The sequence below is a fragment of the Sinohyriopsis cumingii genome, chromosome 17 (genome assembly GCF_028554795.1).
Source record: "Sinohyriopsis cumingii isolate HCF-2022 chromosome 17, ASM2855479v2, whole genome shotgun sequence".
NCBI classification, from domain to species: Eukaryota; Metazoa; Mollusca; class Bivalvia; order Unionida; family Unionidae; genus Sinohyriopsis; species Sinohyriopsis cumingii.
Genome location: NC_142977.1, coordinates 36,383,351 through 36,401,732, shown reverse-complemented (window position 1 = coordinate 36,401,732; position 18,382 = coordinate 36,383,351). Strand labels below are relative to the sequence as shown.

The 18,382-nt window shown below is 35.6% G+C and overlaps 1 protein-coding gene across 1 annotated transcript in view; it reads left to right on the top strand.

Moving 5' to 3' along the window:
* Nucleotides 1–574: 574 nt before the first annotated feature.
* LOC149778427 (deoxynucleotidyltransferase terminal-interacting protein 2-like) overlaps nt 575–18,382 on the top strand; it is a 35,725-nt gene continuing 17,917 nt past the window's right edge. Inside the window, exons 1-2 of the mRNA XM_089939252.1 lie at nt 575–921; nt 11,637–11,757. Coding sequence (XP_089795378.1) covers nt 645–921; nt 11,637–11,757 — 398 coding nt within the window. The 5' untranslated portion in view covers nt 575–644. The remainder of the gene's footprint in view (nt 922–11,636; nt 11,758–18,382) is intronic.

The window sequence follows — 18,382 nt, the reverse complement described above, 5'->3', positions numbered from 1 at the left end:
TATGTGTAGTTAGTTTAAAGTTACTTCCAAGAGATTATTAGAGTGACTTAAATATACACTAAGTCATGAAAATTAAGTAAGTATTTGGCCAGGTGTTTGAAACTAATTTGTTGCTTTTAACACACAACCATGACCTCAGAATCAGATTGGTCGGCGTTTGAATAATATCCAAAATTGGATAGTAAATCGTCAGACAGCAGAGTAACTTATTTAGCTACTGTGGTGCAGAATAGTGGTTTGAGTAGATTGCTGTTGTTGTTTTTTGTTGTCTTTCTTCGATTCTTTTGCGAAGATGATTTTTCTCAGACTTACTACACAGGTGCTCGACGCGAGCGAGATGTTGAGAAATAAAAACAATATTCGAAGGAAAAAACCATATATATATTTTGATAGAGAGGGTCCTGTGTCAGAACGGGTCATGGGGGTAATCTAAGGTATTTTTGTCACTCTGTATTATTTTTTTCCTTTAGATTATTATTTTTTTCTTTCTCAACATCTCGTTCGCTTCGAGGACCTGTTACTTACTACGCCAAGATCAATCCGATGCATATTTATTCAGCGGGAATATACGAAGTAGTCCGAATATTCTACGGCACTTCCGGAGATGCTAAACGTGGTTGTAGTAATACAGAACAAGTTTCATTATGATGGAAATCAGTGATAGTTCATCAGACGATTCTTTGTCTTTTGAAGAACATATCCATTTAGATACTCTATCGGCCTTAGCGGCTACCAAAATTACAACTAGACTTAAGGAAAAAATGAAGACTGGATTAGAATCTGACGTCGATAGTGACACTATTGATAGTGATTCCGACGTCAGTGCAGACATTTCATATAAGTCTGGAGCACAGGATATACAATTTGCTTTAAACAGAAAGTCGCTTTTTGATGTGCTGGATACACGCAATCGTTCACGAGGTACTTATAACAATCTTCCCATTACCAGATATTTAAAAAAAATGTTTACAGCGATCTCGGCCCATAACTAGTCCTACAATGTATGACGCTAGTCCTACAACGTAAGACACATCACCGGATGTTTTTGTTCTGGGGGTGATGTGTATTCCTGCTTAACTTAGGCGCTGTGTAGCGTGTTTTTATGTCGACGAACAGTGTAACTGAAATCAAATTTTCAGAAATATCACACACAACTGGCAACCAATAACGACGCTTTTCTACAAAGTAAAGTTATGTTTTTGTCTGACTTTACTTACCCTGGTGTTTTTTCTCTAATAAATTCAAATTCTCACAAAAGAAATGGACCTGTTTTAAAGTTTTGTTGGCCTACATTTCATTTGGCTGGAAAGCGATGAAAGATGAGAATGCCGAAATTGGGTTAAGTTTAAATATTATTCTTTAACAGAATGAATAAAAATATATTATGGCTATTGGAACTGTAAGCAACATTTCATTTAATTCAGGAAACATATCCCCACATAAACATACTTGGCATACCACGACTACCTTTGCATTGCAACAAATTCAGATGTATTTCAAAAGAACATGAAAATGCATCCATTTGTTAGTATCATATTTTCATTCCACCAGGATAAAGACAGCATTGTAAATATATTAATTACACATAAATTAGTGGAAGAGGGTTGATATAGCAGGGATGATCCTGGCTTTTAAAAAGCTGTCGCCAAAAAAATTGCCAACCTCAATATTTTGTCGCCAATTTTCAAAAAGTGTCGCCAGAACAAGTAGTGTACATTTTTTGAAGTGTTAATTTAGTCCATTAATGTAACAGGCAATGAAAATTACAAAAGATGGGTTAGTTAATACTCTAATTACAATAAGCATTAACAAAATGTTACAAAGTGTTATATGAAAATCCGTCGCGATTTTAGGGCTGCCAGCTTGTTGAATGCAGTTTCAAAGTCTAATTTTTCACATCTGTACATGCTGATTCTCATTAAATTCTCGAGAGATGAAATGCAGAGTTTATTTCTGATGTCAGTTTTTATGAGGTTCATCTTACTGAATCCACGTTCACAGTCTACAGTGCTGACAGGTGACACCAGTAGTCTCTCGGCAGCCCCCACCCCCTCTCCCCCTTATGGCTAGCTTCACAAAGCTTGAAGTGAATTGATTCCTAAATCCCAAGAATGATCACTGAATGCTGTATAAATTTTCTCGACAAGCAAACTAGGATCTCCATTCCCACGAATGAAACTTACATGAGTCAACACCTGGCAATATTGGACCGTATATATAAGCATAAATTCACACCCAATTTAGGGATTCTTTCACTCCTGTATTTTATTAAATAAATAATTATTATTAATTATGCAAAACTGTTTTTTTTTTTTTTGCTATTTCTTGTTGCACTGGCGACAGATATAATTGTGATTGAGATTTTTTCCATTTGCTTTGTATCTATACGCAATAGTCGGTACTTCAAAGGTTATCAGTTTTCTATGAAGGTTTAGCAAAAGTACTGCATTGGTATATGTAAAAAAAAAAAACAACAACAGAAGGATTAGCCATTCAATTAATTGTATCTGTTCTATTCGCGTCTTCAGAAGTCGGTCAGTTGTAGGTATAGTTCGGTAGCATGATTGACTGTATCACAGCATACAGTACTCAGCCCAGATGTCAGCATAAGCAGATTATGATGTAACAATGCACTCTAAAGATGGGGTTGTCAATACGAACAAAGGATCGTTTGTGTAACAGATTGATTCCAATGCACTGCTTAGTCAAGTTTGTGGCTTCCTTTAATTCTCCTTTTAATTTATCCAGTCAAAATCCATGATTGTATATACAAATTAAATAACCAAAAAGTCTGTCGCCAAAAAAATCACCAGATGGGATATTTTTGTCGCCAATAAGGAAAAAAAATCACAATTTGCGACATTGGCGAAGCCCAGGATGATCCCTGATATAGGCTGCCAAGTGTGTGAGATATTTCTGAAAGTTTGACTACTCATTCCGATGGAACACGCTATACAAGGCCGTTATTTGGGTAGTAAGACATAGCACTAAAACAAAAACTTGTGCTGTCTTACATTGTAGGACTATGTAAAATGCCTGACCTGATATTTTTGTTCTGGGTGAGGGTGTGGTACAACGTCTTACTGCCTAAATAAGGTTCAGTTTCATTTGGTTGAAATGCATTGGTACCCCGAGGAATGCTGAAGTAGGTTTTAGCAGTGACTTGTTTTTTTACCGTACCAAAACTATTTTTCATGCCATTCGAAATAGCAGAGTTTCATTTGTTGCAGAAACAAATCGCCACTTAAGCTACTGCAACATACTTCAGCATTCCTTGACTACCATCACATTTCAAAGTATTTAAATCCAATCATTTGAATAGGGATAAAGACAGCAAACTAAGTAGGCTGATAAATCAGCCCAATACATGTAATGATATTGACTGGCAGTTAAGAGGCTGATACTGCCTTTTCATTACAATCTGCAAAAATCTTCGTACACTTTTGCCTGCACACATCGGTGCACATTTACACACTTACCTATATTTCTCGCAGCTGCTGAGCTACTGTTGGCTGAATTGTTCTTTTGGCAATATGTACATACTATTTCTGGATAAAATCGTGTGTTTGGTGACTTGTAAATTCATTTTCTATAGTACAACCCTCTATCCTGTGGCCATTTTGAATTATCATGCTAGATACAGCTGTTACCAAATACCAGGAATTGTCTAAACTGTACAAGGTGTGTTCCCAAAAGATTTGCATTCAGCAGAGTTTGTACAATCTAATAAACAGGTGACATCAGACCCACATGCATCTATTAGTATCGATGCAGTTTGGGGGTTTGATTTATTGGACTACAAAAGTAAGTACATGTATATCAATTGGACTTACATTTGTGGAAGAGTGTCAGTATGGGCTGCCAAATGTGTGAGGTGTTCTTGAAAGTTTGACCACTCATTCCAATATCAGTCAACCTCAGAACATGCTACACAATGCTGATGTCACACACCCTCGAAACAAAAATTTTGGTTGAGGTGTCTTACATTGTAGGACTAGACCATAACAAGCTGGGCCCATTCTGTAACAAAGTCTCCCCATTACAGATTCATTCCATAATAATTTAAGAAATCATGAATGTCTAAGTAGGGGTGAAACGATACATCGATACTTTTGCTGTAAAGAAACACATATAGATGCAAGAGACGACGAATCAATACAACACAATATTTACCATATGCAAGGTTTTGTTTTTTTCTTCAGCAGTCATAACTAATTATTATTAGTCTGCCTTGTTATTCTGTCAAATCAGCACAAAGTGCCATGGTTAATAATATACACCCCCCCCCCCATGCCATGATAATTATCTTAACCAAGCATTATGTCCAGCATATACTGTGCTTTCCAGATGTGTTCCACATGCATAATGACGTACTTTACTCATCGTTTAATAACCACTTTCACATGAAGTTTATGCTTGGAATTGTATCTTGACTCCTTGTGATTTGAAAGCTATGCAACTGGTGTGTCACATGGTAAAATATGTTTCATTGAATTCTCGTTGGTGGTTATTGCTTGTTCTGGACTAGGTTAAACAATAACTACCAATCTGAAATCAGTGTATCTTATTCCCTGCATGACAAACAGGAAGTATTGGCAAAGCGAGAGAGACTTTGTCCAAAGTCATTAATTCATATGTACAGTGCTAAAACAGAGATGCTGTCAAGGTGTGCAACTGCGTGAATTGTGCATAATTGGTAGGAATGTGCACACTTGGAGAACATTGATGCAAGAGAAATTCCACAAATTAGTTAAAAAAATCCTGCATATGAAAATGCTTAATGAAGTATACAATTTTTATTTAACCATTCTTGTCATGATATCTGTTTTTCAGGTAGGCAACCGTTTACACATCTGAGATCTTCAAACATTACATGAATGGTTGCTAAACTAAATTTGATTGGCACAGCATGCCATGGGATAAGCATTGTGTCGTAGTTTGAACCTGTGCTTTAAGGTAGTTTTACAAATTTGGGTTTAAAATACAGGCTACTCAGAAAACACAACATGTTTGATTCCCAGTGTGGTTCATTATGATTTCGTTTGGCAAATGCTGGCTTTTTATAGTGATGATAATAATATTTAAAGTTATGAAGTATATCAGATAATTGGAGCTGGGAAAGTGTTAATGAGATACCAATGAGTGATTTTGAGTCAGAAAATGGTGTTAAGTACATATTGGGTGGACAAAAGTAGACGCCATGATGATCAGTCTCCCTTTCAGTGGTATTTGAAGTGTAGAAATGGCAGAATATTGAGCCTAATTAAAATACATATAATTTAAAAGTATAATGCAGTTTTCATTTTTTTAAATCAACCAGTTTAGTGCTGCAGATCATACGCTACAAAACTATATATATATCCAAATAAGGCTTATGATAACCTGAATTAATATGGGCGAAACAAATTAAGACGGTGTATCTCCTAGGGGTGCAAGAGTAAAAAATCTCCTGGGGGTCAGACTGAGCATAAAACAAACTTTGTTATCAAAACTGGGGGGTCAACTTAAAAATGTGGGAGTCTCTGATGCGCAAATGGGAGTAAAGGGAAACACTGTTAAGAAGTAAAGATATTTATGTTAATATATCTGTATGAACTATGGAATTGATGGACTAAATATCCTAATACAGCATTATGGAACACATAGGAAATCTAGCATAGTAGTCATAGTTACCTCCCTCTCCAAAGAGCATTACATATAACACTAAGTGATATATGGAAAAAGAAAGGAAATATAATGAAGCAAATGCATAAAAATTACTTAAATGTACACAAAGAAACAGAAAAGTATAATAGATGTGGCTGATGGCACCAGTAGAAATGATTAGTTTTCCTTAAGGTTGCAGGAGCCAGTTTTTAAGTATAAATTTAATGCCTCAATCAGCACCCTAGTATAAAAAATCATAAAAAAATGAAATACACAAGTGAGGCCAAAAAGGTCCATATTTTAGGATACCTACCTGAAAACAAAGCATAAGAATATTAATCACTTGACCAGAGAAGTCATTGGCAGTTCATAGCAGAAGAAGTTTATTCACCCCAACCCAAATTTATACCTGCAATTTTCATGTCCGAAGGTCATTTTTGACACCATGTGATGCTCCCAGTGCAAACACAGTCCTTTTCTTAGATGACAATTTTGCAAAACAGTGTGCCTTTTGCAGTGCCAATGATTTGAAGAGAGTCCACATATTATATCAGCAATTGTTACTTCTTCATGGTGCCTCCAGTTGGGAAAGGCTTGTCAAAGAAGAAAAAGTGAACTGTGTGTTATCCAAACACTCCATCAGCTGTACCCCCAGTACCCCATGGAGAAGGACTGCAGGTTCCTGATGAACCAGAATCATTCTCAAGTCAAACAAGGAAGAGGAAGAAGATGAACAGTGAGTCCTGAACCATCAATGTCACATGACCCATATTTTCTCCCATCTGAACCCCACCTTATAACACAAGGTGAACTTAAGCACCATGATTTGGAACTAACCAAGAGTAAAACAGCTGTTGGGCTCCAGACTACAGCAGTGGATTCTACTGACAGGTGATGTTAGGGATTCCATGCTCCGTGACTTGTCCCATTCTTCTTCATGTAAGGTGATCTAGTAGCATGCAACAACATCGATCTTGTGGCAGCCCTCAACATTATTCATAATCCAGATGAGTGGAGATTGTTCATTGATTCATCAAAGACAAGTCTTAAATCTGTTTTGTTGCATAATGGCAACTTTTTGCCATCTATTCCAGTTGGTCATGCAGTCCAGATGAAGGAAACCTATGAAAACATAAAACAACTTTTGAGTTGCATAAACTCTAACCAACATCAGTGGCAGCTTTGTGGCAATTTGAAGGTTCTTGTCCTCTTGCTTCAGGTCTGCAGACTGGATACACAAAGTACTGTTGTTTTCTCTGCAAATGGGATAGATGTGCAAGAGATTCCCACTACATCAAGAGAGATTGGCCACTCCGACAGTCATTGGAGCCTAGGAGGAAGAGTGTTCAGCATCCACCACTTGTTGAATCAAGGAAGATTTTATTACCACCCTTGCACATCAGGCTGGATCTAAAGAAGAACTTTCTCAAGTCCATGGTCAAAACACAAGCAGCTTACATGTACCTTCGTGGAAAATTTCCAAGGTTAAGTTGTTGTTGTTGTTATGGGGTTTAATGCAATTTTTCAGCACACAATAGGCTATGCATGGTGGCCAGTATTAATGGTGGAGGAAGAACCCGGGAAGAACCACCGACCCACGAGAAGCTACTGGCAAGCTTTCTCACCTACCAACATTGGCCAAATCCTAGACTCGAACCCACGCAGACAGAGGTGAGATGGCAGTGATCTGTAATGGAGAGCGTGTTAGACCACTTGGCCACTCGGGGCCCCTCCAAGGTTAAGTGAAGCTAAGACAAAGGAAGGTGTCTTTGTTGGTCCTCAGACTCATGAACTTCTTTGAGATGATGCATTTGAGTGTGCACTGCATGGCAAGGAAAAGACAGCATGGAAAGCCTTCCAGTTAGTGGCAACAAATTTTTCTCAGAAACAACAAGGCAGACAAATACAGGGAGTTGGTGTAAAATCTCCTCAAGGCATACAAAAGCCTTGGATGCTACATGTCACTAAAGATACATTTTTGCACTATCATCTAGATTTTTTTCCACCGAACTGCAGAGCATTGAGCATGGCAAGCAATTTTCACCAGGACATTGCACAATGGAGAAACTCTGTCAATGCATATGGAACCCATCAGTGCTTGCAGACTATTGCTGGATGGTGACAAGAGATACTCTATTTAATGAATACAATAGACAAGGCAAGAAGTGCAGAGCAGACACTGAATAAGGACTAAACTATGTACTTGTATATACATAATAGTTTTTTGCCTTTTGTTTCAATATAAATTTTATTTATATAACATTTGCTGTTTTTTTAAGGTGTTACATAAACAGGACAGTTGAAATAGTATTATGCAAAGCAATCATAAACAATGGAAAAGACCTAGATTTACAATGCATGCTTAAAACTCTACTATCTACACAATATACATAGATGTAAAAGGTAAAATCTTAAATATCTTGGAAACAATAGCCAATCATTTGTTTTATTTTGAATTTAGCATTTCAAAATCCATAATAAATAGCACATTTTTATCTCTGAAGCAGACGACTCCTAAAAACTTGTTGACAAGTGTTACCATCCGCCTGAGAATAACTCTCTTCAACATCACAGTCATACAAGCCTATACACCCACATTTAACCATTATGACAACAAACTGGAGAATTTTTATGATCATCTGCAAGATGTCATTGACAACTCACCCAAGGACATTCTGTTTGTACAAGGAGAGTAGAATGCAAGGTGGGAGTTGATTCACGGACAAGTGGCAAAGTACTTGGGGATCCTTCTGCAATGCAGAAACAAATGAAAGAGGACTTGGGCTCTTGGAGTTTGCCACCTGCAACAATCTTGTCTCAAGATCAGCTGGACTGACAAAATCTTGCAAGGCAAAGTGTCAGTGTGCAAAAGAAGAGGCAGAGAGAAAAAGAGATGTGAAGATAACATCAAAGAGTGGACAGGCATGGGGTTTGGAGATTCCAAAGGGGCAGTAGAAGACAGAGCAAGATGGAGAGAATTGGTTGTGAAGTCATCTATGGTGCCCCAGTGACCTCTTGGGTTATAGGATTGATGATGATGACATGTTACAGGGGCTGTTTCACACTAGTTTAGAAATCTTTTTGACTGCAAGTTTATAGAAAATTTCCAGGAATTTTTTTAAAGAGACTTTATAATATATCAACAGCAGCATCAGATGAACAATAAGGACTAGTACAAAATATGCAAAATAATACATTATGCATAAATATTTTAATTTTTAGATCACGTCAGAATTATCATTGGCAGCCAAAGTTTTCAAGAAAGTTGGCAAATTAAGGGGCATTGAAGAAGCTGAATACAAAATATTATTAACATATGTGTTGTAGCTACTTCCAGCACCAAACCTGTAAATTGTTGGCTCCCAAATATTTTATGAATTTTAAATAGATGAATAAAATTTTGTTTGTTCATCCATGTTATATGAGATAGATTTTCTACCCTAATTAAATTTTTATACCAGTGCAATGGAACATGAAACAGTGATGTGTCTTTTTTTGTTTTGTGCTAATTGCAAAATGATCACTAACATCTTAAAAATTATTCAGAAAATGTTTCATATGAGAATATTTGTACATTCGTAATGTTTGAAGTTGTTTCTTGGTGGATTACGAGTACATGATAAATGCACACATTTTATGTACATCTTAACCATAAAGATGCTGCTGATGCTGCTTTTATTTGTTTTCAAAAGATTTATGCTAATTATTATGTAAATAATAAAAGAAAGTTAATGACAGAAATGCTCTGACATGCAATATTTGGAAAGGGAAAACTGACAATTATCTTCCGAATGTTATTGAATGGAAGATGGGATACTAGACCATTGATACATAACAAATTTGATGTGAAAATTAAGCATTTAAAAATTGGGGGTATTTATCCTGCAGGATTGGCTGAAAGGTATATTCTTAGCCTAAGATATATATATATATATATATATATATATATATATATATATATATATATATATATATATATATATATATATCAGCTACCCCCAAATATTAAATGATCATATGACTGCATTGGTGGTTACGGACCACTGTGTTGAGTGTTCCCGAGTTCTTCAAAGCAGTATATACTGGCATGTGATTCTTTAACTCATGGAAGAAGTTGTAATTCAGGTATGTCACGGTAATTTGTCGGTACCCAAATTTCATTTAAAAGGACAGTTACAATATGTTTTGCTCAATGTCAGATATTATTTTGTGACTGAATATTTTGACAAAACTTGATCTGGAATATAGCCATTGATCAAATAGAATTCGAAACTTTTTTCTTCAACTTAGAAAATGAATGAGCTCAGTAATATCAACTGGTCATGGAAAAGTTTTGGTTGATTATATTTTATATTTAAAAAGGATTACATTTTTATATTGGCACATAATAGGAAATTACCTGGCAAAAGACAAGTAAAGCAGAACTACAAAATACGGAACTACAAAATACGGCAATAAATAATCTTTTCCTGTCAACTTTGGCAGGCTGGATCCAGTGATTTCCAAATGTGGGAGCATGTTATTATTTGCTGTAAAAATAATAAAATATAATGTGTTTGCAAAAGATTTCTCTTGTTTATTCTGTAATTTTTGTTTAAGTAATGAGAATTTAATTAACAGCTTGTCATGATTTCAGCATATTACTCTATGCCCATTTTTGTTTATTCTGTCTTACTGCAATTAATAGTCCTTAAACAATGCATATGTCAGTGTGGAAAATTTAGTGTGGACAATGTGTATGTCAGTGTGGAAAATTTAGTGTGGACAATGCATATGTCAGTGTGGAAAATTTAGTGTGGACAATGCGTATGTCAGTATGGAAAATTTAGTGTGGACAATGCGTATGTCAGTATGGAAAATTTAGTGTGGACAATGCGTATGTCATTGTGGAAAATTTAGTGTGGACAATGCGTATGTCAGTGTGGAAAATTTAGGCACATCTACTTGGATGAAAATGCAGTAAATATTGTTTTTCTAAACGTTATTACTAATATATCTTAACCAAAGTAAATTTAATGTTCTGCACCCTAAATATGATGAAAATTTTCCAGATGAAAATTAGTGAATGCTGTGGACTTTTCTCAGTAATTGCCAGGTACTTGACTGAGTCAAAAATAAGAGGATGTTTAGTCTATCACAACAAATTTGAAGGTACTTTTTTTCTTTTTTAAAAATATATTTAACTCTCAATGTGTTATCACAACACATGGCATTCAATCTTGTTTGTCTTGGATCATAGCTTTAGGGTGACCTCATCCCAAATTTTTGCATACTTATTTATTTTGCTGTGTGTATATATATCTGGGTGTGAATAATTGTCATTTAAAGTTATGTGTAATCAAATTCTTGGAAGTCAGTACTGAATGTCCAAAAGACCGTTATGGATTGTACTTTTAACTAGATCGGTGCTAAAAAAAAACAAAACCTGATAGCCTTTCACCAGTGGCCCCTCTTGTATTCTAAGTGAAGTGCCCATCAGGCTTGTTGTTAAAAAAAAAGACCCTTAAATATGCCAGAGAAAACTTAGATGACACTGATAAAATGTGGATTTTTTTCTCATGTTGTGGAAGGACCAGTCAATTATTAGTATTTATCCCGATGTATGCATTTTCCTTTATGAAGATTGTCTACTTACCATACTTCTGTAAAGTCTTGTGTGCAAAGCGAAGCATGCAATCTGGCAATGGGGGCCATATTCCCTGGGTTAACTACAGCTATAAAAAAAATCACATAACATTGTTTTCCTAATAGAAAATGGCAAAGTTTGCATGCTTTGGTGAGCTATTTTCCCACTTCACATGGTAGTATGATCCGAGGTAATAGTCCTGCTAGTTATTATATTAAAGGTGTTTACATGCCATTACATCTCACCCACACCCACAACAATTTTTTAAGTGTCCCAGCTTGTTAGTTGATTTATTAGCTTTTAAAAATGTGAGTGCCATTAAATTTATGTAATTTTTAATTACACTGTTTTCATTGTGTCTCAGAGTTCTACCTATCTAGTTCCACTGATCAGCAGACTTCAGAGAATGAAGCCACTCAAGATGACAAAAACCGCACTACCAGATCTGGATATAAAGATGAAAATGCTGAAATGAAAGAAAAAACGTATGTACCAATCAACATAATACCTGCTCTGTCATCTCATATTGCTTGCAAATGGATTCTTTGGCTACATTTTGCAATGTTGTTTCATCATGAAAACACACAATGACAATGTAACAATTATATGCACTGCATTTAATGCCAATTTGTATGCAACAAAAATAAATAGTTTAGAAATAATGTGTACAAATGGAATTATTTTTTGGGGGGAAAGTGATCTTGTATACAAAATCTGACAGACATTGAGGTTTCTTGCATCAGTGGTATTTGTCGGCAATAATTTCAGGTTCATCCTGTGTACTGTAATTCTGCCAAATACATCATGTACTAGTACAATATGTTGTTTGAATTGCATACACCACTGTTAGGCTTTTCTGCGCATCTAAGGTTTGCGCCACCAATATTGGTGCAAAACGCATACTGAATTTGACCGATTTACAAAAATAAATTACTGCAATGCTTACCATTAGAAAGCATCAGTTGTCACCATAACATTCTGTTCAAAATAATGCTAATTTTGGACACACAGCATACTACCCCTGTGTTTTCATGACTCGCGATATGTCGGCCTATTTTGTGCATGGCTTTGATAATATGAAATGTTAAAGCATCAGGCTATGGAAATGAAAATATATTTTTTCTAACTCTTTCTGTTTTCATTTCAGCCAAGTCACTTGTTATGAATCTTGCATGAGAACTGCCTGACTAATGTTGAGATGCACATCTTTAAATGAAATTTAAATAAAGATTGAAAATGTGTGCCAAGCAGCATGTCCCCCAAAAATAATTCAGAATGAATGTTTCATTAGTAAACAGTATTAATTGCCTTAAGAGTTGAACCTGGGGAAAAGGATTGGATTAAATGGGAACTCTATATAGAGAAATTACTAAAATATTAAGACATCTATAGTAGTTAAATGTAGAACTTTGTGATTGGATGTGTGAGCTGTTATCAAGATGAATTTACATAAAAGTTTACATATTTATTGTTGAGAATCACCACACAGATGGAACATTCAAACTCGTCCATTAAGTCCTGATTGTTTTCATGTACGAGGATGTTTGATTTCTAGGTCTTGTTAGGAACAGAGTTTCTGCTTTATTTCCACTGTCTTTATACAGTATTCACATGTATACTTTGATTCTCAATGACATTAATTTGCTAATTTTAGACATTGAAAATTTTGTCAATAATATAACAAAGTTACATGCACAGAAAATATTAGGAGTGGTTCTTGGACCTTTTAGCGCAGAGATCCTGACACAGTATCATTTCAGCCTTCAGCACTTTAGAGCCCATTGATACGCAGTATGCCAATACTCGTTTTTCTGTTTCATGTTAATCTGTTAAATAAACATCCTGTCACCAAATTCAAAGCAATACCACACCTGTTCTTATCTCTTTTTGGGTATGTAATTACTCACTCTTGTTACCTTTTGCACCTGCCTTGGTACCATCTGATGAGATTCTACTGGTGGTGTGCATTATATATATATATATATATATATATATATATATATATATATATATTCATTTCCACTACCAGTTTGGAATATGTGACACATAATACTTTTTACGTTGAGCGAATTCCAAATGATCATTCTTGAAAAAGAGACAGACCACCTTCAAGAAATGTAAAATTGCCCTGTGCCAGGCTAGCCCCATGTTGGACTGGCTGTAAAGATCAGAGATTGGTAATATCAATTCAGATAGGATTTTCCCAACGAAAAATCATAAGCAATTAAAGACAGGTGTCAGTAGTGAATGAAAGATTTCATATACTTGGGTAGAAATCAGTTTATCAGATAGTAAATCTTACATGCTGCAAAGGGGCCCCGAGTGGCCGAGTGGTCTAAAGCGCTGTCCTTTACGGATCACTGACATCTCACCTCTGTCTGCGTGGGTTCGAGTCTAGGATTCAGCCAATGTGGGTATGTGAGAAAGCTTGCCAGTAGCTTCTTGTGGGTCGGTGGTTCTTTCTGGGGTTTTCCCAGGTTCTCCCTCCACCATTAATACTGGCCGCCATGTATAGCCTATAGTGTGCTGAAAAATGGCATTAAACCCTACAACAACAACATGCTGCAAAAATTAGGTTTAGATCTACTTAGTTACCAATGAGTCAGATAATGTTGGGATGATGGGGGTGTGGAGAACCATGTGTAATTCCTGGGGCAATATTACAATCTATTATTTTTATATTTATTGTGTGAGCAGTATTTTTAGCACATTGAGACCCTACTATAGTGAGCTCCATTATAACACCCAGTCACATTATCTTGACACCCGGCTGACCCGTCCTAACACTAACCTCTTAATAGAAAGCACCTAATGAGGCAGCTGTTAGTACCATTATTTTGTCTTGGGTATGACTTGGCCAGGGTTCCAATCCACAACCTCCCACATCCAAGGTGGACTCTAAACCACTTAGGCCACCAGAGGGGTAAAATAAAATTCATATCAGTCACATCCTGTTAGAAAACACAAACAACAAATATATATTTAAAAAATTGGTAGTCCTCGTTTGATATATATCCAGCTCGTCAACAAACACGCGTCACTAAACAATTCACAATGATATTCATCATTGCCAGTTGCATGTGGCTATAGTTGTTGACATCCTACATACACATGTATTTAAGTTGGATTAGATTTTGGTCAGCTGGAGACAGCTTTCTCTTGCTGAGGCTAACCAGAGGATGAGACTTTGTCAGATGCCACACCATCAATTAACTTGACAGCCCAATATCTGTGGTTTCAAAATATTGTAAATGTAATTTTTGTTGTACGCTGCTGTTTGAAAAAATCATAAGCACAAACTTTTCCGGCAAAATGGAAACTTTCATGTTGCAATAAATGTGTTCCACTCACTTTGGAATATGCAACAATCCATTAGATTCCATTGCTTTTATTAAGTTTGGTGCCAACTTCCTCTGATGAAAGATATGTGTCTAATTGAAGTCACTGTTAAAGGCTATCCTAGGAGGACCAGATAAATGCCGGTTGCTATTGTGGCAGGAACAACAAATAATTGTAGAACACAGATTGGGACTGAAATATTTTTTTCATTTGCTTAGTATTTATACCAAACAATCGGTGCTTCAAAGGTAACCAGTTTCATTGAAGTTTGAGCAAAACGATTTATTCTGGGTACATCTGAAAAACAAAGAATTAGCACCCCCCACTCATTTTTTTGGTACATGCATCATTTTCTTCAGCTAACTGACTTGATTGGTTATAACACTGTCAGATTCTGTAGATTCCAACCACCATTTTATAGTGGGGTCACACTTTAGCAGTAGTTGTGATTGTTATCCCTCGTATTATTTTCCAGATCATGTGACAATAAAGATTTCTTGAAAGAATATTGTATCTTACCCATGAGTTGTTCTTATATTTACATAGTACACTCACTGCAAGAATAAAAATAATTTGATCAGTAAACTTTAACTTATGTGTGTAATGCTGTATAAATTGCTCTCTGTTTATGCAGATGAGAAAAGAAGGAGTTTGTATCTTTCAGTTTTGCTGGTTTGAAAATGTAAATTAAAAATGTTTGGATTATTACTTCATTATATTTGAAATATTTCTCCAATGCATTTGAAATGTCAGATCAGCATGGTATTTTTGCTGAAAGAACTCATGTCTAGTTGGTCGTAATGAAAATGGTGCTGATCTGACAGCCAATATTAATGCCATAAGGGCCATAATGAAAGTCTTGTTTTAGTTACATCTCATAGATGGCTAGTCATAATAGTGTGCTGTGCTTTCACCAAAAGACTTCTTATCTTGTATAATTGTTCCTAAACAGAAATGGTGCCAATCTGATATCCAATATGGCCACCATGGCAGCCATACTGAATATTATATTTTTGTTACTTCTCCAAAACAGAAAGTCATCTCATCATGGGGTTTCCATCAGAAGATTTGTTATGATGTCTTGATCATCCTAATTGAGAATGTGACAGTCTGAAATCTACACTAGCTAATTTCATAATATTGTTGTTACTGAAGAACATCAGAGATGGTTGCAGCAGAGTCAGTAGTTAAAAAGAAGTTGTCTTGTCTAGAATTCCTTAATGTTCTGTTTTGCCAGAAGAGTATAAATCTTTTGAGGGATTCTACATGTAGTTCTTTTTTAGATGTCAGAATACATCACTCCTGACCCATTTTGTTTTTACAAAAATGAAAAAATTATGGGAAATGTGAAGTGGGTGTCAATATGTGCATAATGCCCTAACTTTATTTGGAAATTAAAGTAGCCGAGTATCTGAAATTTTAAAATTTTCTTCATTATTATTTATTTCAGCAACAAGTTGGGTTAGGTTAATTTCAGACAATTATCAAATTTCCATTGTTAATGAATTGACCATAATTGGGGTTGTTATAGTGCACTAAGTCAGATGGTTTTATACAATAAAAACACATCTTTCCCGAGCTGGAATTAACATCAAACGTCATCTTCCAATGTTAGTATTTGATAACAGTGTTGACTTTGTCAACATCAGCTTGATTAGCTCACACAACTGAGACACCAATTTCAGCACCCCGTCCTCCAAGAGATGTGTCTGAAATACAAACCACCTGAGTCCAACACATGAAATCACAAGCCAGAAAAGATAGGACTTTAATAATTATCTTCTCAATATTGAAAACTATAATACCAAGGCGACTTCTTAAAATAGATGTACAGACTCTAAGAGGTGCGAAAATTGACAACATCATGGCCAGAATAATGAATACTGACCTAAGCAAATACAACAAAATTATTATTTTAGTAGGTGGAAATGATACCAGTGATGGAAGGTCACTAAATCAAATCAGAACAAATTTTGAAAGTTTACTGTATGCTGCTAGCTATTACAGCCGAAATACATGTAAAATAATGATATCAGGACTACCTCCTTGTGTGGATGCCAGGGTGAAAGAAATAACTGATCTGATAATTGACCTGTGTGAAGACTTCAACCTACAGTACATTCTACAATACGCATCTTTCTTTCTTCAGATCCAGGATGTCAACCTAAGCCTCTACCATAGAGGCAAAATTCATTTAAGTAGACAAGGAACCTCTCAACTACTGAGAAATATTAACATGTATTCCCCCATATTCAGGCACTGTAATGAAGAGTACTGTCTCTACTGTGGAGAAACCGGGCACATGACACACCATGGCAAACAGATTGAGTGCTTCAGATGCCATAAATTTGGACACAAACAAAGACTCTGTCAATCAATATACTATACATACTAGTAAGCTGGCAAAGAGAATGCTTCATTTATAAGAAGTAAGAATGCCAATGTTTCATTACAACAAAACTAAATGTACGTAGTGAGACTCTTGACTGTAACTATTCAATGAACACTATTGTAAATGCAAAAGTTAACAGATTTTCAGGATCTGTATGTGACTTTGAAGATGCTAATATATATGAACATTTAAATATGGAAATAGAATGTCAGAATGATAAAAGTAGTATGGAGACAATCTCATTGAGTACCCCAATGCATGATGACATATATATAATTGATATGAAACTAAATACAAAAGGTCTTAACATGGGTCACTTAAATGTACAAGGTATAGTGGGAAAAATAGACCAGATTAAGTTAATGTTGTCTTCCAAGGAAAATAATATACATGTTTCATGACTCACTGAAACCAAATTAAATGATAACCACAATGATAATCTACTTCACTGTCAAGGCTACAATAAACCATTACGCAAGGACAGAGAGACAGCAGGAGGAGGTCTTGTTGTATTCATTGGGGAAGATGTAAATGCAGAAAGGCGGCTTGACTTGGAATCACGTGAAACTGAAAGTATTTGGGTGGAAATGTCTCAAAATAATGCAAAATCATTCCTAGTTGGTTTCATTTATAGGCCACCTTCCTTGAAAGCAATTTGGAATGATAACGTTTTGAAACAAATGGAAAATGTTCTTGCATAGGAGAAAGTAACATATACTTGGTGATATAAATAAGGACCTTCTCAATACTCAAATAAGGAACAACTGGATGGAATTTATTGAATCATTAGGCCGAGTCCAGCTGGTAAATGAACCAGCAAGGGTAACAGAATAATCAAGCACTCTTATTGATCACATTTATACCAACCTACCAGACAATGTGGCTTGTGTTAATGTATCGAATGTTGGTCTTAGTGACCACTATCCTACTTTTTTGACAAGAAAGGTTAAATGCAAGAGAAATAAGAAAAATATACGCAAAACAATCACAGATCATTACAATTTTTTAATGAAGAACAACTTCTCAATGACCTATATAAAGTTCCATGGAATATGATCCAAAATTTGGATGACATAGATGAAGCTCTGAGGGTGAGGATTAACTTATTTATGGATGTAGTCTCTAAGCATGCACTAATGAAAGTACATCGAGTAAAACTGAAATTCAACCTAATTGGCTTACTAATGAAATCCTAGATGCTGTAAAAACATGAGACCAATTCAAGGCTATGGGAAACCATGCACAATATAAAGTATAGAGAAATAAGATAACAAGTATGATTAAAAAAGCCGAATAAAACTTATTATCAGTCATTACTTGAAAACAAAAAGAGTAACACAAACTCCATTTGGAAAGTCTTCAATGAACTCACTGGAGGA